This window comes from Micropterus salmoides, unplaced genomic scaffold (assembly GCF_014851395.1).
Source record: "Micropterus salmoides isolate LMB-PRFRI ecotype aquatic unplaced genomic scaffold, ASM1485139v1 Ms_hic_scaffold_15, whole genome shotgun sequence".
Lineage (NCBI taxonomy): Eukaryota > Metazoa > Chordata > Actinopteri > Centrarchiformes > Centrarchidae > Micropterus > Micropterus salmoides.
This window is the reverse complement of record NW_024040596.1, coordinates 26,853,589-26,880,562: the sequence shown is the minus strand read 5'-3', so window position 1 is coordinate 26,880,562 and position 26,974 is coordinate 26,853,589. Positions and strand designations below refer to the sequence as shown.

Here is a 26,974-nt window from a genome sequence, read left to right as displayed (position 1 = left end):
ATCTTTCAAAATGGATAGAAGGATAAAGAGTGATGGGGAGACGAGCTGAACCCCACCAGAGAAAGTACATAAAAGATTAAATGTCTACCGCCATGCTAGTTTTTTCATGCTGCACTTTGGCACAAAGGTGGTTTGAGCTAAGTGCCAACACCAGTAGGCTAACATGCTCACAGTGCCGAAAATATCTTTACTTGTACCTTAAGTCTGGACCAAAGTCATAGACCGATCAACTGACAGACAGACAGTGCCATCCCTTGAGCCACGCATCCCTCAGCATGGTTACAAAACAAAGAAAGAAAAAAAGATTCTTGTAGACTGACGATGCAGGAAAGGCCTGACACAATGTGTGTGTGTAAATTAAAACTAAGAAGATGCTCCACCCAAAGCTGAGGCATTTAAACTAAATCAAAAGGCCTATTTGCATCAGGCAGGTCAAATGTGGTCTGTGAAAAAAACAATACATTTAAAGTTTAAATCAAAACTTTTCCATCAAAGCTTCACTCTGTCATCTCCTGGGTGCCCCATTTAATACCCATAAAACGATGGACCAGATAATGTCTTAGCTATAATTGTTCACCAGGAGAGGTAGAAACATGCAGTGCCATTGTCTGTCTGCCTTTTGTAGTTAGTTAAAAGGTGGATAAATAAGATGCAATTTAGAGACTTTTAAGACGTGTTTTTTTTCCTCCCTCCTGCCTTAATCACGGTGAAATTACCTCTGGGTGAGGGCTGTCATTAAAATATAAGAGGCACTTGCTTCTTGGATGCTCAAGGCGAGCATGAAGCGCTAATAGCACAGTGCCTCAATGGCACTAACGGTTTTAACAGGCCCTGTATTATCCTGCTGTGCGTGCAGTCGCAGCTACACCACCCACTCACAGAGGACTTCTGGTGATTGTCTATTTGTGGTTTGTCACAGCTGTTTGATGGGATATATACGCTGAGAAAGATGGCTCATGATGTCTTCCAAAGCTGCTAAACTAAATTTATTTTCCTGATAGTTTTTAAGCCCTTTACAATACATGCACATTGACCCACTTAAACCAGTTTATACTCTGAAACTTTATTGCAGCTCACTCAGTATTACCCCCAATATAAGCTTTATTTTTCTGCTTTCACTTCATGGTAAAAGGCAAAGTATCTCCTGTTGTACATACACCTTTATTGCTGTCTGCTTCCGGTCTCAGAGACCCAGGTTTGGCCCTCGGTGTACGTCCCTCAGGGTGGCTTCTGGCCCCGGGCTAGAAGACCCTGCTGGCAGGCAAGAAGTGATGTGACCAGCAACCTCCAGATGTTAGCCTGCATTAGGGCCTGACAGCTTGTCATGTCACCGCCTACACTACCACACAGTTCCATCACCGCCCATCTGCTGCCCAACACCTCCTGAGGGAGAGAGAAGGGGGGCCAGATACAGCAACTATGAGACTTTACTGCCCTTCAACAACAAATAAGAGACAATAAATAACAGCATTAACAGGTATGTCAAGATACTTTCCACAAGCACTCATTAACTACCATCGAAATGGCAGTTCAATTAATCGATTAGTAGATCAACAGAAAATAAATCAGCAACTGTTTTGATAATCAATCTCTCATTCCAGTCAAGTAAAAATAGCAAAACATATTCTGGCTTCTCAGGATTTGCTGCTTTTCTGTCACATATCATTGTAAATTAAATATATTTGGGTTTTGTTGGACTGTTGGTCCAATAAAAACAAGCAATTTGTGGACATCAACTTGAGCTCTGTGAATAATAAATCAGTAGATCAATCAATAATGAAGATAACCCTTAGTAATAGCCCTAAAATAAACTGTTGATTTTGTACATGTTCAGTCATGATTCAACACATCACTATAAACCTTGATATGATATTAAAAAAGGTACACCCTCCATCCATCCATCCATCGTCAACCACTTATCCTGCGTACAGGGTCACGGGAAAAAGGTACACATTTCCACAAATTTAAAAACATATCCCTACAACGGACATTGCATTAGATATATGGATGCACTGAACTACCTGGTTGAACTATGAGATAGCTTGATGTTTGGCTCCCCCTCCTGGTAATACAGAGTATCATCACGCACAGCTGATGAGCCAGGCCTTGCAGTCTGTCATGACCACGCACCATATCCATACATGGTCGTAATTATGCATGAAACTGACAGCCTCTCTCTTTTTCATTGAAAAGTAGACAATTGTAAATGTGGAGCCTGCTGAGTAGTATCTTAATTTTATTTATACACTTCATGTACATACATTTTTTTTACCATTTACCAACATTTAATAAAGTAAATTTATAAACCAGAACCAGATTACAACCTGTCTAGAACATTTCTCTACTGTGGTTACTTATCAACATGTCTTTAATAAGCCAATAGTGGTGAATAACATGGGCTCTGAGATGAATAAATCTAGCTTGATATATATATATATATATCAGCTGGATCCGACATGTCATGCAGCAGATAGTTATTAAGCGTATGAGATTCTTCTAAATGTTGCGTAGTATGGACAAGCAGCAGATGCCATAGCTCAGAAGTTTATGATACTTCACGAAGATTAGCAAAGCACAAACCGATTGCTGTTGAGATCAAATATTTCTGTAATGCTCTGTCAAAACCTGTCTGTCCAATGAGCAACAAAAGCCATGTCAAGCATTCCCATAAAGCCGATATTACAGAAAAATAACCATCAGAATGGGCTGTGAAGGACAAGATACAACATCACCTCCAACCATTGCCCTGTTTACAGTCAGCCAATGGTAACATCAAACAAAGAACATTCACAAAAGTTATTAAAAGACAGCATTCACACATCATAATGCACAAGCCAGAACACAAGCCAGAGAAATCAAGCTAAGCCACTACAAGAAAGCAATAGGAAATGCAACTACACCACTGTAGGTAGATGGCAACTGCAAGAGCACAAGCTAAGACATGACACACAATCAGATCTGCAAGAGAGAAATAAGACAGCCAGCAAAGTTACCTACACACAAACATCGACTGAACATCTGATAAGCATGTTAGAGCAAGCAGCGAAAATACATGGCTTTGGCGAAGGTAAACATTTGTCCCCAACATCTCTGGTTAGAGAAAAGCCTTTTGGGTAAAGGGTCACTCTGGTCCCACGATACAAAAGCAGGGCCACAGCTATTTTGGCATCCCAACAGAGAAAGAGAGTCCCAAATACCAGCAGCAGCGGGGAAGATGGTGGCCCATAATCTGATAAGAAACCAGGGCACCAGTGTGAAAAGTATATCAGACTTTAGAGACTGTGTGGAGGGGAAAAATGGTTTTTAGTTTTTGAGAGAGCTACTGGACTGATTACCCAACTTTACAAAATAAAAATAGAAGAAAGGAGTAAGAAAGTGTTGGCAGGCAAGTTTAACTGGCAGGCCTATGGATGAACAACAGCTGCAGCAACTTGACTATAGCAAAGGACCATTTTAAAGGAAAACTGGCTTATCACAATTTAGGGTCTTTTTATGGTTTTGGCCATCCTTTCCATCAGTTATGATAACATGGTACTCACCAGATATGTGGAAACATTTTATCACTACAACCAAGTTCTGCAGGGAAAAGAAACACAGTCAGATGATCAGACAGGTTGTAAACAAGCCAAGAGTTTAGCCACATTGTCTAACTGAACCACTTCATTTGAAGATAAAACTCACCTGCGATATTGGTAATATTGTACACAGAAAATGCTCAATGTTAGGTAATTAAATCAACTATTTTGACTTAGCTGTGAGTTTGTTTAAAAACATGGAGGATTTTCTAACCTCTTGCCCTGTGTAGCACTTTCATTTTGAATTTCCATTTCCCTGCTGGTGAAGTACCTGGATAAAGCTCACCGGCATTAGGTTATGTAAACGGATAAAAAGTTATACAGGCCGCAGCTAATGTCAGCCAAAGATTGTTTGTGTAAAAGAAACATCACTCTGTAACAGTGCATTTCAACCAGGAGTGGACTGTTCATGCTGGCTAGTTCAACCAAACCAACAGAGTGGCGACTCATCTGTACAGAAAGGATCTGCACCATTGCGGGAAAATCTCCCAGTTGAACTTTTATTTACTCTCACAAGCTAAAACCATTGGTCAACGAAGTACCCTATTCAGATATTTTATTTACACACTGTAAAAAATATACTGACTCATTAGAAGTAAAGTCATGTAGCTTATATCCAGAAAAATGTAGGCATGTTACTTCAAGTGGGCTCAATGCAGTAAAAAATCTCTCCTTTGGCTGTTATACTATATTATATCATTATAGGGCTGTTATTATTACTCATTCATTAATGTAAGCATGATTTTACACTTCATTTGTAGTTGGGTGAAGCAGAGCTTATTTTGTAAATTACTTCAACAGATGATATTTTTTATGGATTAATCTGATGATAATTTTCTTGATTATTGGTTTGTAGAAATACTCCTTTACGCCTTTACAATACTTGTTTTGTCCAACCAATAGTCCAAACCTTAAAATTATTAAAAATAATAAAAAATAACTAAAAGCAAAAGCAGTATCTGGAACCACTTAATGTTTGGTGTTTTTGCAAGAAAATTACTGAACGACTATCAAAATAGTTTCCAATTAATTTTCTGTCAATTGATTATTCGACTCGTACTAAAAGTATCTTTGAACTGCAGTGGAGTGGAAGTAAATAGTAACGTAAGATTGGAATTTATTGGAGGAATGCTGTATTAGACTGCATTTTGCTAGGTATACCAAATAAACTGACACTGCATATCATTCCAAAATTTCAAGCCCATTACCTAATTTCTTAATTAGGATCTCCAGTATGAAGGTATGTAGTGCAGGTTACCTGTGGAAAAATAAGGTGTGAAACTAAGTGAGTAGGCTACACCTGTTGTTTTATGGTTTTTGTTTAAAATGTTCAGGTTGGAGATGCAGGTTGTGAAAATGAATAGTTCTTTTTTCAAATTAAGCCTTGGTCGTTTCCTCTTATTACTTATAAAATTTATTAGAGCTCTGGAGTGCATGTCAGCATACACAGACGGTGTCTTGGCAACTGTTGTAACTGATTCAAGCTGAAAATGTCAAACCAAGGTGTACCCAATTTTGATTAGTGCATCAGAATGTACTTTATTCAAGGTCTAACACAGGCAGAACTTACACTGTGTCTTTCTGTTAGAGTTAAAGAGAGATAACATTCAGATCTGTCCTCGTCATTTAAGGAGAAGACTATCCCGGCTGCAATTTCACAGGCTAGAGCACTTCAGTTTATTTCATTAGTAGGCTACAATTATTTCTCATTATTTCGAGAAATTGTCCTTTTGTTTTCTCAAGATAACGAAGTAAATTAACCCTTTATCACAAGAAAACAAGCTTTGTTATGTCAAGATTTTAAAATGATTGCAAGCACAACTGCTCTCGGCTTCCGTATATTTTAACTTGTCATAGTGTAAGTGCTTTTACTAATATAACATAATTGATTGCTCTTTTGCTCTGCCCATGACAGTGTGACAGAGAGCCAGCATGCATAAACCCCAGGACCCTGAATCCCGAGCATCTGAATGGAATCATTAACTTTATTTATTTACGCCTGTGCTTATCCTACTATGACGTCAAAATTTCTTTCGGGAAAAGGCCTGTTAGGCAGCCAATAAAAAATGCAATGTTTATTGGCTTCTCAGACAACCAAAATCTGATTACAGATATTTACAGAACAACTTTATTAACAGACCAGCGTGTTTCAGCTGGTGGACACAACATCCTGGTCTCACAATAAAGTTGTTCCATATTGAGTTGCTGGAGTTTTGACCTCTTCTGACCTGATCCCTTTTCCACACATGTTGGTAGAAGTAGACGCCAGAAATCCCTACTTTGCTTTTAAAATTTACTTGTAAATGATGAAAGTTATACTTATACTTACCAATATGGGCAAAACTTTAACTATATGAAAAAAGAGCCAAGTTTTTATATTCTTTTAATGGTCACCGGTGGAGTATGTCATGTGAGTTTAACAGTACAATTGTGTGCCTGAACAAGCCTGAGGTCATCTACATATACACAGTGTAACAGTATTAGCACATAGAGGAAGACAAATTAGAGGCAACAAGAAGATTTGGTCAGGAAAAGATAACTTTATTTAGTCTGGCATACATACTCTTGTTATATATAATTACTTGTCAGATAGAAAACACAGTAGCTTTTCAAAATAAAAGCAAGGTCCATTTAATTAATTAGATTTATTTATGGTTTTTAAAACACACTTCAATAAATAGTTCTCTTCTTTTGGTCTTTTTTTTTCTATTTTACAAAAACATACAGTGACTGTAAGAACAGAGAGCAACACTGATTTAAAAGGTCGGCGGCGTAGACACAGGCCAACACAGACACTGCAGTTGCCACGGGTAATATAGAACCTAAAATACCTTTACACATTTCCAAGTGTTACACAACTTTGTCCACATCACTATGACAGGCATAAACGACTCTCCAATTCAAATTAATGTTAAGCGCTACTTGACCACTGGTCTGCAAAGCTAGGAAGCATCACACACAGAAGAGCAGAGAGAGAGCTAGCTCTAGGTTAAGACACGTGGGTAACAGAGATACAACGCAGCCCAATGCAACACCCTGCTCTTTAGCACAGATCTGTCTACCACTCCCATCCTTCAAACTCAAAATTTTAAATTGTATCACAGTGAAAGACAGATCTTTACAGAGATCTGTTCCACTTTTTAAGGGTATAAAGGGAAGTCGAGAAGTCCACACTTCAGGGATCAGGGTGCAGCTTTTGGTTAGAAATTAGATGCAGTATAATGAACATCATAGTAAAGCACTGTAGTGAGTGGCAGACCCCAGTGCCCTTTTGCAGCGGTAAACATATCATCAGGTAAGGTAAATGCAGTGACATATGAAGCAGAGTGTGTGAGAGGCATGATGATGGCAGGAAAATGCTTCATACCTAAAACCCTATTTTTGAATGTTTGAAGGATCACACTGGTGTTTCTGCAAGTTCAGTTAATTTACTACAAATCATGTACTTTGCCTGACTGCCGACTGTTTTCCCAAACTTTTGCAGCCTCTGGAGACCTGTAACATGCTTGAGAGAGGCGATCCATCACAGTGAACATCATGCTCAGTTATATTGTTATGAAAGTGGCATGCTGCTGTTGGGGAAATCACAAGTTGCAGAGAACCTCAGAGTTGGTTACTGTCGCATTGATGAACTCTATCGTTACAAATTCAGACCCAGACACCAAATGATGTACATTGTGAGAAAGGTTGTGTCAGTCAGGCTTTTTGCATATAAATGGCTTAAAAATGGGGACTCTTTTTTAATGCATATCACAGAAATTCAGTTGCTTTTATTTGCATCATCACGATGTGATAACATAAACCAGAGGATGATGTTCACTGAAATGGAATTACTTGAAGCAAGTCTGCAAGCTGACTTTTACTGACATTAACTGAAACCAATAGCGGCCTGGAAGGTATACAAGCACATCTATGCATCTACAATGGTATGTTCTGCTACTGCAAGTATACAGTAAATGATTTGAAGTAAGTAGGTTAAACCATGCCATACACAGGTATGGTCCTTTTGGATCATCAGGCTACAAATCAGTGGCTCAGACGTATCTTCCTGACGCACTGCAAAGGTCAGTCTCCACTCAAAAAGCAAGCTGCAAGTTTTTTCTTGTTCATGTTGCTTTCCTTTTATGCTGCAGCACAGTTGTCACTATCCACCATAGATCTTCTTTGTAAATACAGTGTGTACCTAATGAATTATTCTGAGAATGAAGTACTGAAACCTGACCCTGTATTTCGCTTATGTTCACCTACAAAAAGGTGAACCCTGTGACCTTCTACTTCACTGCGTCTCCTCAGGTACAGTAGGCCCCATCACATGCTCACTCTTTAACCTAGTTGTATTACCTGTGTCAGGAGGTATGTAAACCGGAACACAGAAAGCCAACACCGTGGTTTGTTTTACTTGAGCTGATGCATCAATAATGCAAAGAGATCCTCCCTCCAAGCAGATCTCTGAGAGATGACAATGAAAACTGTAGTTTTCATATACTTGTGCACACCTCTCAGAGTAAGTGAAGATCCTCCTGAAGATGCTGTCTGCTTCAGTGCAATTAGGAGAAAATATGGCAATTAGTTTGGCAATGAGGAGAACCACTTTGCATCATCAGGCCAGGAATTAGGGCACCATGGTATCATGACAGACATAAGCACACCAACATTTACACACATACCAAGGCCCCCAGAGAGTCAGAGTGTTATTTATAGACCACAACAGCAGGTGCTGTCATTCTGTCTATTCTCACAGCCAACTAAGAGGCTCTGCAGGTGTGCATAGCCAACAACACATGTAATCAAACGTTAGTCCAATATCAGTCCATTTTTACACTATCTTTCAACCTTTGCTCTCTCTTCAACATACACTGAACAAAATTATAAACGCAACACTTTTGTTTTTGCCACCCATTCATCATGACTTTCTCTATGTACACAAAAGGCCTATTTCTCTCAAATATTGTTCACAAATCTGTCAAAATCTGTGTCAGTGAGCACTTCTCCTTTGCCGAGATAATCCATCCACCTCACAAGTGCGGCGTATAAAGATGCTGATCAGACAGCATGGACATAGGACTTTTGTGTACAGAGATAAAGTCATAGATCTTTGAGTTCAGCTCATGATGAATGGGAGCAAAAACAAAAGTGTTGCGTTTATAATTTTGTTCAGTGTATGTCTTTTAAGAGCGTATGTCTTCTCTCTCACACACACACACACACACACACACACACACACAAAGAAAAACACTCACACGCAAATGTTAGTAGGTCAACCTCCTCCTGTGGCTATGACTCAGTACATCAGCTCTGTTACTCCCCACCTGAAGCCTCCGGAAGAGCAGCAGGAATAACAGGATGGAGACAAGTGGAGGTACAAAAGAGGTTAATAGTATTAAAAAAAGGAAAGGGATGTGTAGATAACTGAAAGGCAACAAAACAGAATACAAAAATATGGGATGTCATTCAGAAAAAAACAGTAGTCCTGCACAAGCACTTAAAAGGGGCTTAACAAGTTGGTAAACCTCAGTGTCCTCCCCGTGTTTCAGTGTTTCTCACCCCGTCTACTGCAAAATGCCACCGGCTGGTTGATCTGTTACAATGTTTAGCTGTGACCCTCGTCTCTCATCGGTCGACCTTCCTGCCTCCCTCAAAGGGCAGAATTAACATTCAAAATGTCCCACTCTGCACTTTCAGCTCCAGTAGATTCAGGTGGGAATACATTTGTTCAAATCCACTGTTTAAAAAATACCTATGGTGCACTAGATCATGAGTAATTGTTAATCAAACCTTTTCAAACACACCTGCCTTACTTGGTCTTTTTAAATTACATCAACCAATGCAAAACCAAAATGCTAACGACTTGGAAATCAAGAAAACAGCGTAGTTTTAAAGCTGGATGATGATGCATTCTGAGACATGTATTTCCATTTCATTTCAAAGACTAAAAAATCCCCAACAGTGGAGATATACTTTTGTTCACCAGAGAATAGTAAGGTGTGACAATATTCAAGGAGGTAAATCTAACAGCTTAGTCCTGTGTGTTGCTTGGCATCACTTTTGTCAAGTTTGGTTCAAACGCAGCATTACAAGATCCAAGAAAATGAGTACAAAAGCTGAAGTTAAAGAACAAATATCAGGTGTTTTCCTGCATTAAGAAGAAATACACAATTACACTCAAAGACCAAGAGGTGGCCATCACAGACAGGTACGCACAACTACAAGCCTTGATCAGTAGACAGCATTTTTGTAGTTGTTTTCATACACATTTATAAGCATCACTGAGCCATACAGTTAGTAATATTGTTTTCAATCTTTCAGCCAGTACACAGCCTCATTGACTTTCTTATAATGTACCACTATTATTATTGCTACATCAATACAGTGTACTTCATCAGTGCTGCAGGAATCTCTTCTTCCTACACACAAACGCACACGTACAGAGTCCAGTTACCTACATGCTGGTGTCGTGAGGAGGTTATGTGATCCACACATGTACTACAGCAGTACTACAGTATCAACACACTTCTCCAATTACTCTTCTCCACAACACCTCATTCCTCCTGTTTCAAGCTATCCACTCTCCAAGCGAACATGACAGACTCAAAGGCTATCAAGTGGTGATAACAAGACCCTGTGTGTGAGTGCTTCTGTATTTTAGTTAAAGTTTAGAAAATGTACTAATCCTCGGAATCTGTCGAATGCGGTAATTGATGTTTTGCATTTATCAACTAATCTGTGGAGTTATTTAATGCCTTTTAAACAAACCAGGAAAGAGCTTAGTATTTGCTAAGAGACTGAAGTCTGAAAAGACAAGTCAGTCAATTAGATAAAATCAGCTGATGTTCAGATGTATGTGACTTTCTACAGCTCCATACTCCCAAACCTCATTGTTGGTACTTTAGATGAGGTCTATTTTTCATCTGAAATTCAATGAAGAACAAAATTTGCAGCTTTGACAGCTTTGGAAAAATGTGATGTAACCAGAACAGCCACCATGTTTTTAGCGTTTGAGGACCAAAGACAAGGGGTACGCTCAGCCAATCAGGTATAGGAAAAGGTTTCATGTGGACATCAAATACTCCCTGTCATTTACTGTCTGTTATATCTGTCTTAAGTTGAAGTTTTATTGCAGTAACTTTAGTTCTATCTAAAAACAAAAGTAGGGATACCATAAAAGCTTTGTGAGTTTAAAAAAGTAGTATTACACCATAAATCTAGGCTACTTGAATTAGTTACTCTTCATCTGTGTTTTATGTGGGTCACATCCTGTCAATCAATCTCTTAAAGAACCTTTCCCTCTCCGCCATGTGCACACACATACAAACACACAATCACATATATATCTTGCTGCCTTCAAAAGGTACATGCTGAAATGCTGAGGCAAAGAATAACTCGCCCCATCAGCTCTATATCAACTCCATTCTGCATTCTACCTCTGAACTGAAACACTAACAGAACCATAAACGTCAGCTCCACAACAGCCCCGTTGTCACAAATTATTCAGGTGTCTATGATTTCCCCTCTAATGAGGGAAAACCCTGCAGAGTTATAATGTGAGTCACACTTTTTTTCTCAGAAAAAAAAAGTAGGAACCATTCAAGCACCTGCGTGGAGTGCCTTTCTATGTTTCACTACCTCAAAGTTACGACATTCATGAAAAGCCTCTCCGCAGGCTGGACCCTCAGTGATAAATTGAACTCACTATAAGGCTTTAACAGATATACTGCTCTGGTCTAGGCTAGTCTAGACACTTACTGCACTGGATAAAGGGATACACTCTGTCAGAAAGAAAATCATGTCTCCTGTGGTGCTTTTTACACCAGTCTTTCTCGCTCTCCTGCCTCCTTTTCTCTCTTATCCTCTGTAATTATTCTGTCCACTCCCTTTTCATCTTTGGATGGGGGAGGGGTATCAGATGCGTCCGTTGCCGTGTGTGCTGCTTCGACGGCCTGACAGGGGGTGGGAGGAGTAGTGCAGCTCGGCAGTGGAGAAGGTGGAGGACGAGGAGTTGGAGGAAGAGGACGAGGAGGTGAGTCCACAGGCTTCACATGCCAAGGCCAGCTGCCTCAGGGCATCCAGGGAATCCATCTTAGCTCCCCGTAACAGATCACTCTGACCCTGCAGCACACAGGGAGAATACATTTCAACTAGAGCTGAAGGTGGAAGTATAGCATTTGATTCTGTTATACAGGCTATTATTAGCTGGGCTTGTTTCCTGGGATGTGATTGGCAGGAGGCTAATCCTGAACAACTGCAGAAATCTTTAGCAATAGATTTAAAGCTGCATTCATTTATGTTTTTTGGGTCACTTGGAGGCAGCTGACCAAGCATTTCCAGTCCAAGTCCAACATTCACTCTCCATTCAGTTCTGTTTTTGTTTTCACCAACTCATGAAGAACACTTCTGACTCTTTAGCTGTGAGATGCTCTGCTTGATTCACCAGCTAGTTGCTGTTTTGTGCTGGGCAGGTAGTCTTCAGAAAACAGCTGCCTGCTCTAGGTGGAAACAAGGTTAACAAGCTGATTCGCAGACTGAAAAACCAAAACAAGAAGCTATAAGAAAGCTTGGAGAGCTAAGGGGAACTGCCAGTCGTGTGCTTTTTCTCTGTGGGTCTGTCACAAAGAACAACCTCTTTCACATATACATAATCATTTAATCCATTGTTAATATAAAAGTAAATGATTACACCAGCTTAAAAATTTTATTAAAGATATTTAAAAAATTAAATCCTGAAAATCTTAAACAAAACATTTGTAAACATGCAAAAAGCTGAATTGTTGCCTCTTCCTGTTTCATGTCAGCATGTATAAAGATCCAAAATGCACATATTGGCTATGTTCAAAATGGGCTAAACTGCTGTCTCAGAAGGTGTCTAACAGGACAGCGAGGCATCGAGTGCTGTTCAAAACGGCTCGAACGATCTCTTCCTGTCTCCTGAGATGCCTTCAAGCTGCCCCAGTAATGGCCAATGGGCAGCATTGATGGTGACTTGATGCTGACTATCAACCACAAAGGAGTGCGGCTGCAGCCGCCGCCACCATAGCTTTCAAAAACTGCCAAGTTGGCGGACAAACAAGCCGAATTTGAAATACATGTTTTTAAAAGTTTTTAGTAGTTTTCTCGCTTAGATTTTTGAAAATCTAGTGAGAACTAAAGACTGAACTATCATATTAGCCCGTGACTGTAACCAACCAAGTTTGTTCAGTGTGATTTCTGAGGCGTCTGTTAGCCGTTTGGCTTTTCAATAGCTAGTTAGCTGATGCTAAGGCTAGCGTCTCTTCTGGCTATCAGAGAGAAGACGGCGTGCCGACGCCACACGTTGCCCTAAGTGCTGGCCTAGAAGGCTGTTCGAAACCAATGTAAACAGAGCTGCCTTCACTTGAATGAAATGCCTTCTGCTGCAGCTGTCTATTACAGTATCGAGGAATCAAGGCAACTGCCTTCCGTTTCGAACACAGCCATTAAGTCTTTTAGCAGGTGAACATTTTTGTGCTGAGCAAATTTAATACTCCCTGGTGAATAAGTACACATACAGGTTTCATCTGTCCTTTTCTTTACATCAGAACACAACAGCATCTTGAGTTAAATGCAGTTAATGGGGGACAATTTCACAGTTTAGATTCATTGCAAAGAAGCACATCAACCAAAGCCAGCATGGTGATAAAGTGGTCTTCCGTGTCAAATGAAAGTGGCCTTTTCAAAGCCTAACAGAGCATTTTATTGCAGTGATGAGGAACAGATGGATGCCAAAAGGTAATTAGGGTAAGTGCCTATTTTAGCAATGAGAACAACTAATAACCATTTTGAATGTACTATGACAGACTGCTATTAGCTTTAGCTGAACCATGGAGTGAGTTTGTTCCTTTTTATTGCATTCAACTTTGTATGGACAGCTGGAGTTGTGTGTCCACTACAGTACTGCAGCAGCAAATAAAAAGGTTTAATTCTTCTTTTAAAATGAAACACGGAAGAAAACGTCTTTCAAAATAAATTTTCAGCCTTATTTTAAACTCTTTCAGATTCTCTCAACCGTCTCAACCCCTAACCCTTATTACCACACAGCAACAGGCATTTAACTGCCACAGATCCTATAAAATCCAAGGGTTTTTCTATCATTATGTTTTGCTTTGAGGTACCTTGAGCACAGTGATGTTCCAGGTGAAACTCTCCACAGCTTTGCTTAGCTTGCGTCCCTTCAGTCCCTCCTTTTCCCCAAGCCGAGAAAGATCCTCATGGAAGTCCATGCCTGAAAAACCCAAAAGGGAGCTTAGCATCAGTTTACAGGCGTGGGTTGGCATCAACAATTCAAATTCAGGTGAAATATAACTGTCAGGCTAAGGGGTTGAATAATTTTTGTGACTAACTCGAGGCAAGTGTCAAAAACAAGTCTTTATGGGTTGGTTGTCAGATACTTAATTTACATATTTATGCAAAAGAACCATCCTCATGACATTTATATTGGCAGTTAGAGGTCAGGACTCAACTAAGGCAGTGAGAGGGTTTAAGACATCTACACATGTTTGGTTTTCACTGTAAAGGCGCAGCTGTCATACTGGTGCATTACATCTGAAACAGAACTGCAGTGTGTTACGAGAGCAGATTTATGACAAATGACAGCGCCTTTAGACTTTTCTAATTAGAAACCCATACTGAGAAATTGGGAGTGTCCAAATCTAAAAGGTACAATATCTCCACTTGTTGTGTTGTTTACTGACAGACTCATTCTGTGAGGAGTCGCCCTCACTAAGTTCAGCTGTTTGATGTACATGTCAGACTTCATTTTTAGGGCATATCCTGTCCTGTAGTTGTTTCATTCCTGAGCGCTCATCAAAACCATTCATCTCTCACTGGCCCGTGCGCTTTACCTTCTCTCTGCACCTGGGCGATCCTCTCCTGAACAGCATCTGCATTCTCAATCAGCTGTTTCTGGGCGGCAATCATCTGCAAATGTAAAGATTTACTTTGGGCTCATTATGTTCAATGCCATGGTGCTTATATCAACAAGTGGCAAAGACTTATGGTGACGAACAGTGGGGAATAACTTTTGAGGGGAGGACAGTGGTGTACCATCCTCTCACCCCGCTGTTAGACGTTGTTGCAGCTGCCTCTGAAGCCTGGGGCGCTCTGCCCTGGGCCGCAAAGCATGTAAGGGGCGTCTTTGAAAAGACGAGTCAATGCAACTAGGGTGTTGGTGAGGCTCTCGCCATGCAGAGCGAGCCCTCCGTGGTACCAAAGTTATTGTATCAGAATTTGCAAAGAAACTTAAATGCTAACAATTTGGATGCTCAGAGTTGCAAAGCAACACATAGAATGAAGTTAAATAAAGAATCGGTGGAAAGAAACGGAAGGAGGGAAGAAAAAGACAGAAGTCTCCAGGGCAGCAGATAATCGAGAGAGGAGGATGAGTGTGATGACTAAGCCTTGTATGCGCCCAGAAAGGCTGAAGAGGTGTGATGTACGACTGGAGATCACACTAACTGTGGCTTCGTGACACTGACCTGCTGGGATCACATTTGCTGGGTTCACACTCAAACATCATTAGCTCCACTGACGTGCATAAACACGGTGTGACGGTTAAAAACAAAAAGTACTGAGGTGTGTGTAGGTGTAATAGCTGAGCACTAAAACAGGTGGGAGAGATCCGTCCTGATCTGATGCAAGAGGAGATCGAGTAGGAGGACACACAGCTTGTAGTCAGGGGGTGTGTGTGTGTGTGTGAGTGTGTGCGCGTGTGTGCTTGAGGAGGAGTGTGGGTGACTGTTTCATGCATGTCACCTCGTCTTTCTGCATTTTTAATGCCTAAGGACAGTGTGTTTGCATGTGGGTATGTGTGTGCACACTCGGTGTTGGGTATCACAAAATGTAGATTTTAAACAAGCCAGGGGCTCTAAGCATAGCAGTGACTGGTGAATGAATGTTCTTTTTAGTGCTGATTCGCAAATGTTAGCATTTTAACTTGCTAAGACGGTTAATATGGTAAACATTGTCTGCTCAACGTCAGCATTGTCATTGTCAGCATGCCGACATTACCGTTTAGCTCAAAGTACAGTCTCACATAGTTGCTTTGCTAGTGTGATGGAAATTTTATATTTTACTGTGTTTACTGTTTCACCTTGCAAGCTTCATTATTATAGACCAATGTTTAACTATGTGGTGTTTGATCATGTTATTAGGTTGCAGTTAGTACCCACTGGAAAGATGCTCATTAGAGAGTTTTCTTATCTGACTGTCCATGAGAGGGCTTCATCTCAGGGCAGTTGGTCCCTACTCCCTTCCTCCCTAAGACGGTGTAATACCCGTACAGTATAAAGTCACCTGTTTCTTCACTGACTCTTTGTCTTACATTCTGCAGACTCTGTATGTCTGTCTGACCCTTTGCAAAGAATAAAACCCTTACATGACATCTGGATTGAATAGTTTAGTAAGACTCACTAAAGGACATATTTCCATTACACTAGCAAGGCTTTAAACTCTTAGTCTTTTTTATTTTCAAAGTTAACACAAAGGATAAAGAGCCGCCGCTGTGTGACACAACAATCCATTTTAAACCCATTGAATTTAATTTTATGGATTGGTTTTGCCCACAATTTCGGTCTAGACTCAAATTTACCACCAACTAGATGGGCACAGTACTTTAAAGGAGCAGTGTGTAAGATTTAGCAGAAAGGGAATAAAATATTCATAAATATGTTTTCATTAGTGTATAATCACCTGAAAATAAGATCAGACCTTAGAATGAGCCCTTTATAATAACCCAGAACTGACAAACCAAACACAGACTCTAGAGTGTTTAGTGTTTTTCACAAGTTTCGTGGCTACCGTAGGTTCTCCTACACTCTTGGAAGTGGAGGGTGACGTGAGTCTTATTCAGTTGGTTGCAATCTGCAACTACACTGCTAGATGCCACTAAACCCTACACACTGGTCCTTTAAGTTGGGTACTAGTTAGTATTTTAATTGACTTAACTAAGATGGTGAACATTATACCTGCTAAACATCAGCATGTTAACTGTAACTGTGGACATGTTGGCATGCGGTCATTAGCATTTAGCTCAAAGAACCACTGTTCCTGAGTACAACTTAACAGAGCTGCTAATGTGGCTGTATACTTTTAGTACTGTATTATACACCATAGTTTTAAGCAACATCTCTCAAACAGGAGTAAATTAGTTGGTGACTATTTTCAGACGCTGATTAATATATATTTGGTGCAATGGTGACTATTTGCGCTGTACATGGGATTGACTCATTGCAATGAAGAATATTTCACCCAGTGCGACAATGTGGCTCACTGATGACTTTAATAGTTTAACAGTGAAGCTCTGTGGCACAAAAGGAATAAGTTATATCAGGTCTTTTCACAGGGTTTTGTTGACAATAAGAAAAACAGTCAGCCTTATTGTGGCATTCAAAACTAGTGGTTACCCATTTAAATGAAAGGTCATTTGGGTAAAATCTACTATGCAAACAAACAGGCAGTGTAGTGGGTCCACATCTCTATGCACGCCATGCTCATTTGTCTTACTGACCGTGTCGTAGGCAGCAAGCAGTTTGCGTGTCGGCTCTGAGAGGCTGACCAGAGGCTCCAGACACGGGTAACCCTCCTTCAGCACCATGGTGGCCCCCATAATGCCCTCGGGGCTCTGCAGCCTGGTGGCCAGGCTCTGGATGCACTGCTTCAGTTTGGCCACCGTGGGGAGCCCACACTGCTCTTTGAAACTGGAGGTGGTGCTCTGGAAACAGTATGATGGCAAAATACACAGGGGGGGAGAGAGAGAGAGAGAGAGAGAGAGAGAGAGAGAGAGAGAGAGAGAGAGAGTTTGGGATGGGGAGGAAGAGGAGGAGAGAGAAAATAGTATTAGATCAGATGTACAGTTCCGGCTGTAAAACTAAGCTGGGAAAGGTCAGAAAGGGTGACACCCTGTGCGCACACACACACACACACACACACAAACACACACACACTACCCCTCCTTTGGCCTGTCATCTGCTGTCTCTCTTGTGAATTAAATCAATATGGCAGTCATTGCTGCTTTTAATCTAGTGAAATCAGCCTTAGCTTAAGCGCATTTGGCAAAAAAAAAGTCAATATGGCATAAATGTGGACCGGAAAAATCATAGCATTTAGATTATTTTTAAACTGCTCCAGGTGTGTCAGGATGCAACACTGCGTTGGTTAGCAGATCTGACATGGATAACAAAATAGGAGTCATGTGTCAATCTGCTGAAATGCCGTTTTGGGTCACTTCATTATGAAGGTAAAAGATATATTTTTTGCACATATAAGCACTAGAATGGAAACTTCTGCTGCCTAACTAAATGCACTTTACCACCTGGCAGAGCCCCAACTGGACTAGCGATTATCACGCCCCACCTGTGTGGAAGTGTGAGTGTGTCTGTGTGTGTGTGTGTGTGTGTGTGTGTGTGTGTGTGTCAGACACGCAGCAATAGAGGCATGATGAATAATAACTGACTATGGCAGATGAGCCCACAGCTGGACTCATGGCAGAAAGACAGGGACAGAGAGAGTTTAAGTCGGAGGGAAAGGACAATGAGGAGATTGAAACAGGCAGATTAAAAGCCGTTTATGAATGAGCAAATGTGTTTCTGTGTAGGACTGAGTGAGTGTGTGTGTGTGTGTGTGTGTGTGTGTGTGTGTGTGTGTGTGTGTGTGTGTGTGGGTTTGTGTGGGAGGATGTCTAACAGAGTGGTTGGTTCAGGGTTGGGTGATACATGATACGATAGGGATTTTGCTCTACCGTTTATACTGAGGAGGCTATTCAACTATTGTGGGAAATGCAAACGCAGATGAATGAGCAGGAGTCCTTTATGGCAGTTTAGGAATTACAGGATTTGTGCCATCAGTGTCATAGAACATCTTGATTTTTCGGGGGACCAAATATAAACTTTAAGTTATTTAATTCATAAAGCTGCACTACATGGCCAAAACTATACAGACACCTAAACATATACACCTGTTATGAATGTTGAAAACTACAAAACCAAAACAAATGCATTCTTGCCAAAAGTCTGAAGAGAAGATTAACACCACTCTTGTGTCTGTGCGTTCGGTACAGAGCTTGAGCTAGGAGACAATTAGCTTAGCTATACATAAATTCAGCAGTGGGAAATAGCTAGCCTTGCTCGCCCCCCGTTCCTGGGCCGCCATCTCCAGCTTCATCCACATGTACTTTCGTTTCTTTCTCTCTCTATTGACCTCCTGCAGCTGTTTCTGTGTCTCCCTTGTTTTCTCTTCTCTTGTGGGAATGGTTTTGGGCTTCCCTAGGGTGTGTCCAATCCAGCCCTTTTCCTTTTCCTCATCTGGATGCATGCTTTCTCTTGATTTCTTTTCTCCCACATATCTTTATTTATGATAGTGTTTGGCCAATGTATCATCAAGATGGTTCTTAGGCTTTTGTTGACAAAAGGTGGGGACTTTTTAGAAGGAGGATTTTGTTTTCTCTCTATGTTTCTGAACCGTAAAGCATCACTGATTTAATGTTGGTGCTGAATATCCAGAGTTTGGTGTTTTAGCATATTTCTTTTGAGATCCAGATGGGCCTTACTCTAACAAAAGCGGCTCTAGACTTCCCAATTTGGGCTTTAATGTCAGCATCTGTTCCTACACCTTTGCTCACAACACTTCCGAGGCTGGTGAAGGTGGTAATGTCTTCTAACTCTGCTTTTTCCAGTCAGATGGAGTCATCGCTGGTGTTGTAGATGCACGTTAAATTGGTCTTAGGTTGATGGGGAGGCCTGTCTTTGCTGACGTTGTTGCTAGCAGGTTTGTCTTTGCTTGCATCTGTGTGTGGGTGGATGGTGTTAAGGCTTTGTCATCTTTGTTTAATCCATACACAAACAGAAATGTCTTTTGACAATTTGTGGTCTTATGAGGCGTTACGTGCTGTAACTATTTCTTTGTGAACACCAGATGAGACAGTGACTTCCTAGAAAGTTGTCGTCACAGAGGGATTGTCAGGCGACCAAGGGAAACACTACACTGATGTACTAGGTGGATGGATAAACTGTTGTTCGACAAGAAATTATTACAGCAAACAACTCCCTCTAATACCACATAATATATTGCCATTTGCGTATGGAACTATTTTAACTTTGGAGAAAGTCAGGCTATCTGCCTCCCCCTGCTTCCGGTCTTTATGCAAAGCTAGGCTAACCATGTCCTGACTCTTCATCTAACTCTCATGGTAGCCAGTACACTTGTTTCACCAAAATGTCAAACTATTCATACAATAAAGAGCCTCTGATCTTCTGGGATGGCTTTGTGAGGGATTTGCTCCCATTCAGAGAGCATTGGTGAGCTGGTCTGGCTCACCGTCGGCATTACAGTTCACCCTAAAGGTGGTGGATGGGGTTGAGGTCAGGATTCTGTGCAAACCAGTTAAAAGTTCTTCCACACCAAACACATTTCTTTATGGATCTAGCTTTGTGCACGGGGGAATTGTCATGTTGAAACATGAAAGGCGGGGGTGTCCACATACTTTATATCTCATAATATGTACCTCTAATAACAGATACACAGTGAAAGAGGATTCTATTCACATCGCCCACCTCTAGATTGTTTGTATTCAGTGATAAGCTGGTGGGTGCTGTGCGACCAGGTTCTATTTTTGCAGGTATTTATAGATACGCCTCCTCCACTCTTCTTTTGTCACTGGCATTCCTCCTCCACTCTCTTTCTCTCTGGCTTCTTTGCCCTACAAAGATACCTCAGGTGGTGTCTGATTTCAGCACCATCATGTGAGCTACTCCAATTGACCCTCACAACCAGACATCTTCATCAAGAAAGCCTAAAAATACAAAAGCTAAGTAACACCTGATCTGCGGTGACTCAGCTGTTAGCATTTCTTGCCTGGCTGGGGTTTGCCATATAAGCCAATTTAACACAAAGTGCCAGAGAAAGTGTTTGGTTTGGTGTTCTCACTCAACTCCAGGAGAATCCAGTGCAGGTAGTTTTGATTGTATGTGCCCAGGTTTTGAGATGATGACACGATAAAGATAAATGGAAATGTGTTTGTGCTGCTCAAAGCAATGAATGATTGAAAAACTCTTTAAACTTCTCTTTCCAGGAGAATGTCCTGGTTACTCTGGATTATCCAAAATCCTTACTGGACACTTTTAATTTTCCTTTCTTTTAAAAAATATCCTGAATGTTAAGACGGTGGTCTGTGGATTACCCAGTGTAGCCAGTACATTCCAGTACACCTCCCCAGGGAGGTGATTTGAAGAGGCGCGTGAGGTTAAAAGGGACAGGTGTATGCTGGTCTTCTGATGGCTCACTTTATGGAGGCAATTACGGTACTTCAAGTAGCAAAACGATGCCATTTATTGTTCTGTTCAGATAAATAGACGTGTGTTTGGAAGTGTGCCTGTGCTCAGACTCTGACTGAACTCAGAACCAGAAATGCTTTTGTATGTTTGAAGTGTAAATTGAAACATTTTGAAATACAGTGTCAAACTAAAGCCTTTGCCTTAGCACATAAAATCTACACCATGTGCATGGCTTGATACAATGGGATTAAGTGTTATTTTTATGATTTGGATAAACTTTTATAAAAGTTAGTCTATTAAGTGTCCCTTCCTGCAGCTGGGAGGAATATATATTTTATCAATGGCTTGATAATCACAATTCATATCCCCTCTCACCTGAGCATCCTCCCGCAGGTCCGTTGCCTCTTTGAGGGTGCACTAGCCGGCTTGAAAGTCTCGTCCACCACCTTGATGCCAGTGTGCCTTAGTGTGACGTACTCCCGCCCACGCCTCCCTACCCTCCTCACTGACAGACCTCGTCGCTGGGCCTTCCCGCCTCCTCGCCGGTTGGTGATCGCCACATGGACAAACAGGCTGGTGTGGGGTAAGGGGTCCCCCGCCATGCCCAGCAGGGGCACATTGCGATAACCAGGCTGAAGGCACTCAAAGGCCACACTGTACTGGCCAATGAAATCGTCCCCTGTAGTCGTCATCTAATACCACGAAACGCAGCAAGGCCAGCTCTGGCATGTTTACCTGAGACAAGAAATGAAAGAAAGATGAAGGTGAAATCCATTCATACTGCTGTGAAGCAGTACAAAAAAAACCACGGCCATACATAGGCAGAGCCTTGACTTTCCAATTATAAGAAGAGGAATTACTAATTCCTTGTTAAATGTTATTTACCTCTCAGAACTCCTGAGCTCCAGTAAATTGCATTTTCCAGAAGGAAGCTCATTTGTTTGATTATCTAGGCTTTTGAAAGTTTAATGTTGTGTCACCTGAGGAGGCGCAGACACCCACACAGCATTTAAATGTATCTGTACATTAATCATCTCTTGATTTGAAATCGTCATGTCCGCTCTTATTAGGAAGAAAAGATGCACTTCATTAAATGTTTACAGCAGCAAATGATGATCAATTAGTCACAATATTCAAGTGAGAAGTTCAGACACTATTTCCTGTTATTGAGTGTCACTCATGAAGCTATTCAGGCTCAGCATAAATGTTAATTACATGCTGCAATGAAAGGAGCATTCTGGTGCTGCTGCAAACGGCTGGTTGAATTATTACATTTCAGATAACACCTTCAGAGGACTTTACCTTCCCTTCGTTTAATAATGCTATAAAAACCAGGACATGTTCATGCAGAGACATTCACACAAACATGAAAATGCACATGCACACACACACACACACACAACACAAGAGTAAGTGGGAGGACAAATGATGCTAGGTGTGTGTCTGTGCATATTCATTCTGTGCAGGGGAACAGAGAACTAATTTCCCAATAAAATATTATCAACAAATGTCTTTTTTTCTTCAAAAAGCATGGTAAAGTCACACACACAAACAAACATAGATGGTAATCTGTGTCCTGTTTATAGTAGAAAACAATCAATAATTTCCTACAGAGAATGAGAATTGACTTGCCCCAAGCCACTGTGTGTGTTTAATCTAAAAGTCTGATGTTAGAAATGTTCTGTACCGCAGCATTAAAGACATTTCTTTTTGTTCCACTCTGTGGTAAAGCGCACTTATTGCACCGGAAACAAAAAACAGCAGGACTATTGTTCATTCAGTTCAAGATTTATATTCATAGAACTCAGCAGCTGTGTCCCAATTCAGAGGCTGCTGTCTTCGAGGGACATGTCCCACAAAGATGTAGCCTACGGAGGTCTGAGCCGCCTGAGCCTTCTCCCAAACTGGGACTGTCCAGCCTCAGAAAAGCTAAAACTAACGCAGCTTTACATTGGTTCAGGCAGAGCATCAGGTGATTGGCTAAAAGCGTTTATTAATCCTTCAGAATCAGTGGCTTATTGACTAATTAGCAGCTGACCGGCTGACAATTAACGTTTTGTTTATTTCTTTGTATTCATTTGAGGATAACACATTTTATACAAATATTTCAGTTTTGTATCAGAGGGCAGATGTCAAATCAGTAAGTGAGGACTAACAAGGTTAGTGTTAATCCCAGTGGTGGAAAGTAAATTGACTGAAAAAAGTACTGCACTTGAGTACAATTTTGAGGTCCTTCTCGTAAGTAATTCTATTTCATTAACAAATGTATGATCAACTTATAAAATATGAATCACTGCAACAGGCTGTGTCTACATAGCCTGTCCTAACATAGCCAGAGGGACTTACACTGAGGTAGAAATGTAATTTCATGAGAAGGTAATAAAAATCACACAGACACAGATGCATGCAGGTTAATGGTAATTCTATTCTAGTATGAGGGACAAGCTGGTGATGGATGAAGGAGCAGAGAACATCACACTGACTGAAGGAGGACTGGGCTGCCCCCTTAGGCTTGGACTGCACTATTATAAGAATATACCCCGTGTGCGTGTGTGTGTGTGTGTGTGTGTGTGTGTGTGTGTGTGTGTGTGTGTGTGTGTGAATGTGTCTCCACTTCCATAAACTGTGAGTGAGGGCTGAGTGGTTGAGAGAAAAGCTGAAGTTTCATGCATGGACAAGCCAGAAAGACAGCTCCAACAGACTGTGTGTGTGTGTGTGTGTGTGTGTGTGTGTGTGTGTGGTGTGGTGTGTGTGTGTGTGTTTGTGTGTGTGTCCGCCAAATGATGACTCCAATCCCATTCTCGGTTTTTCAGCAACAAGCCCGTGGCAGAGCAGAAAAGCTCTGTGACAGTTAATTCAATCAGTTTCAAACCAAATGTTCTTCTGAAAAGACAATGAGGCACAGGACACTATCTCAGACTGAATCTCTACTCTTACATTGTCCTTATATCTGGAGTTGTTATGTTACATTCATGTCACAGCTCAGTATGATAGACAATACCGTGTTCACAGTTCCATACGCTCACAGAAACAAATTATGGCTGTAGATAATTTCTTATTTATTTCTTCAAACGCATTAAATTGGGGATTTTCAAACTCAACCAAATAGCTTTTCTGACATAATTTTATGCAAAATTTAAATTATGGAAGTTCTTATATTAATAAAATAAAGTGGATCTATATTTACATAATACAAGCCTGAAGGGGGAAAAAACATCTAGATGAGACTGTGCCCATTAAGATAAAGAGTGAATGTCTGAACTGGGCTCAAGTACCATTTTGCTAAAACTTCAACTGGCCATAAAAAATAATTTCAAAAAACACATTATATATTTCTGTATAAAAAAGAAAATAACATGAGCATATCAACAAGCAGCAGTTGAGACCAGTGACAGTGAAATTCTTTCTTGTGAAGACCTGGCACATACATTACCCACAATGCAACCCAACTTGCTGACAGTTGGAGATTCAGGTGTGTTGTGCTAGTAGCCTTGAGCCTCTAGCCTGCAGTAGATGATGCAGCGGGCTACAGCGGTCTGGTAAACTCCCTCAGGAGCCACTAAATGCTTTATACAACTTTTTCCACAAGACCTGCAGACAGACTTTGATGTTTAAAATCGAGTTCCCCTTTCATGCACTGTACGTAAACCAAACAATAAATTATCCAGTGTTCAGTTTCATGATCACATTTTTGTTTCACAAAACATTGCACCAGTCACACCCGTTAAACACACTTAATACGTGTGCATAGGAGTAACGCGTTGCACTGCGTTTAGGTGTGTGTGTTCAGGAAGTGTGTGCTGACATGGCTGCCCAGTGTCTGAGCTGTGTCAAAGCCTGGCAGACAAATGATTAAGACATATGAGAGCATGCTTCAACAGGCTGATACGCACACTTAACCAAACAGCATGGCCTCGACTGTGCCTGTGTGTTTCCTTTTGTGTGTGTGTGTGTGTGACATGGCACACTGCCCTCCGGTTCATTTGGTTACAATCCTCCAAAGGCCAGTGAGACTTGCTCCTTGCTGAAGCTGGGCAGACACAGTTCTTATATTAATCTTGTACAGTGTGGGCCAGATTTACTAAACGTTTGCGTGAGTAAAAATATGTGCAAACCTGATATCACCAGCAAATTAACATGTAAGCTGATCTAAAGTATCAATATTTCTGATACCAACGTTTCCTGCTCTAGGATCGACACTCAAAGGATCGATATCTAAACTCAGTAATTAGGACTGAGTGTGTGTTTTATCATAAGTATCTTACTGTCACCAGGATGATCTAATTATATTCGGTTGATAGGAACTACTTCTCCTTCCGTCTGTCAAAGTCATGCTTGTGCTACGGCTCTGTGACGGAGCTTCTTTGAAGTGAGCCGCTGGGTCACATTAAACTAGAAATAAAATATGTAAAAAGTATTGGTATCGCTATCGGCAAGACCACCCTGGGTATTACTTGGTATTGGATCGTATAAGAATTAAGTGGTATCACACATCACTATTGCGCAGAGATAGGCTGTGGTTATGGTTGCGAGAAGGAGACACAGCCCTAATGAAAGAAAAATATTAGATAATATTATTCTATATCCAAGTGGCACTGGCTGCTTTCCTTCCGGACTGTCCATGGCGGACACCATTAAAACACGAAAAACCCTTATTTAAATACTGCCACCTCCATTGTGTTTGCTCCTGTTCTTAGTTAATTCTTAGTAATCATCCAGGTGGCAGGTAGCCTAATACAATTAGCCTACACGTGCAAAATTTTAGAATGCACACGCAATTTAGTACTCTTTATTTGGGATGTTAGTAAATCCAGCCCTGTGCCTCTTGTGCTCACATTGATAAGCATGGGAACCCCTGGTCAGCTTTTTATCCAGTGACAATTCCAATAAAGTTTATTAAAACAAAACAGCCACGCAACGCAATGCAACTTTACTTTGTGCAGTTCTACTATCAATGGAAAGTGAGAAGAAAAAAAGAAAATATGGAGCTGAAGGTCTCAGACTACAAATAAACATGTAAAAACTATGACTAATATTTAAAAAACACACTACAGTTATCTTTTGACAGCAGCCATTAAGGAAAATGGACCACGGACCTGCTCAAACTAAAGACAACGACCAACATTTCTGACAAACCCGCTCAAGCTGAATGTCAAAACAACCGATCTGGCAGAAATTTGTCCCGATTGTGAAATTAGTCCAGGCCGCTTTCTACCGTCCTCCCATTTGAAACCCTTTTATTTCTTTTCATCACTAATAAATACTTAAGATGGCAAGAAAACAGCAGGCAAAAGGCTTATCATTGTAACAGGTAAGGGTGATTTCACATCCAATAAGTTTGGTGACGTGGGTCTCAGTCTGCTTTTGCATTTGTGGACCAACCAGACAGTGTGGTAGTAAATACTGCACGTGACACATATCTGAATTCGAAAGCCACTCAACATGAATTTAATTAAGAGGAGTATACTGCCCTACAAAGTCTAAGTGCAGTAACTACGCAAACACTGAAAGTGAGAAAAATGCCTATAAAGTTTTGAGACTAGCCAGTCAAACATGTTGTGGTTAGATTGGTGGCAACGTATTCATGTAATACCTTCTTAAGGAGACATTTTTTATAGATAAAAACCAGGACCGCTGTGCCCTTTGACCCTCAAAAAGTAGATATTGCACTCTGCCTGGCATTTTTAAATAGCCGGCTACTTGAAAAAGACCCGCGAGGAACCGCGACGTGCATGCAGTTGTCAGCAACACGGAAAACTCACACAAGACCGGTGAATGACAGGCAAGAGAGAGAGAGAGAGAGAGAGAGAGAGAAAAGGGCCTTCAAAAAGCCTCAGTTTAGCCAGAAATTTACAGTGTAAGTTGAATGTATAGCGGCAGCTCTGCAGCTTCTCAGATGGATCTATAGTATAAAACATCAAATAGCTAAATTAATGAAGTAGGTCTTGCACGTTAGCATCGGTTGCATTTTGCAAGCATTTGTGTCAGACAGCCAAATTGTCCGTTCAAATTTCACTTTATGTCTGTCTCCTGCCAAAGAGCCAATGTAATTACAGTCAAATACTCTTTTGAATTACAGATATTATGCAACTCTTTGTGAAGGTACATTATGTCAGGAAGCTG

At 40.9% G+C, this 26,974-nt stretch overlaps 1 protein-coding gene across 1 annotated transcript; it reads right to left on the bottom strand.

Annotated features, from left to right (window-relative positions):
• Positions 1–6,095: 6,095 nt before the first annotated feature.
• Positions 6,096–21,525, bottom strand: LOC119904559 (inactive phospholipase C-like protein 1). The gene is made up of 5 exons (XM_038721345.1): positions 21,227–21,525; positions 17,092–17,295; positions 14,429–14,504; positions 13,700–13,809; positions 6,096–11,681 (listed from the first exon to the last, which is right to left on the bottom strand). Exons 2-5 carry the CDS (start codon positions 17,188–17,190, stop codon positions 11,475–11,477), a joined length of 492 nt encoding a protein of 163 aa, XP_038577273.1. The 5' UTR covers positions 17,191–17,295; positions 21,227–21,525; the 3' UTR covers positions 6,096–11,474.
• Between the last annotated feature and the right edge of the window lie 5,449 nt (positions 21,526–26,974).

What these genes read in the sequence shown, in the direction of transcription:
- LOC119904559 (XM_038721345.1), bottom strand. Translation starts at nt 17,190, where the DNA reads ATGGGGGCCACCATGGTGCTGAAGGAGGGTTACCCGTGTCTGGAGCCT. An exon ending in TGCTTGCTGCCTACGACACG is followed by an intron (nt 14,505 to 17,091) that starts GTCAGTAAGACA and finishes TTACATTTGCAG; the next exon opens with ATGATTGCCGCCCAGAAACA. An exon ending in GGAACATCACTGTGCTCAAG is followed by an intron (nt 11,682 to 13,699) that starts GTACCTCAAAGC and finishes TGTGTGCTGCAG; the next exon opens with GGTCAGAGTGATCTGTTACG.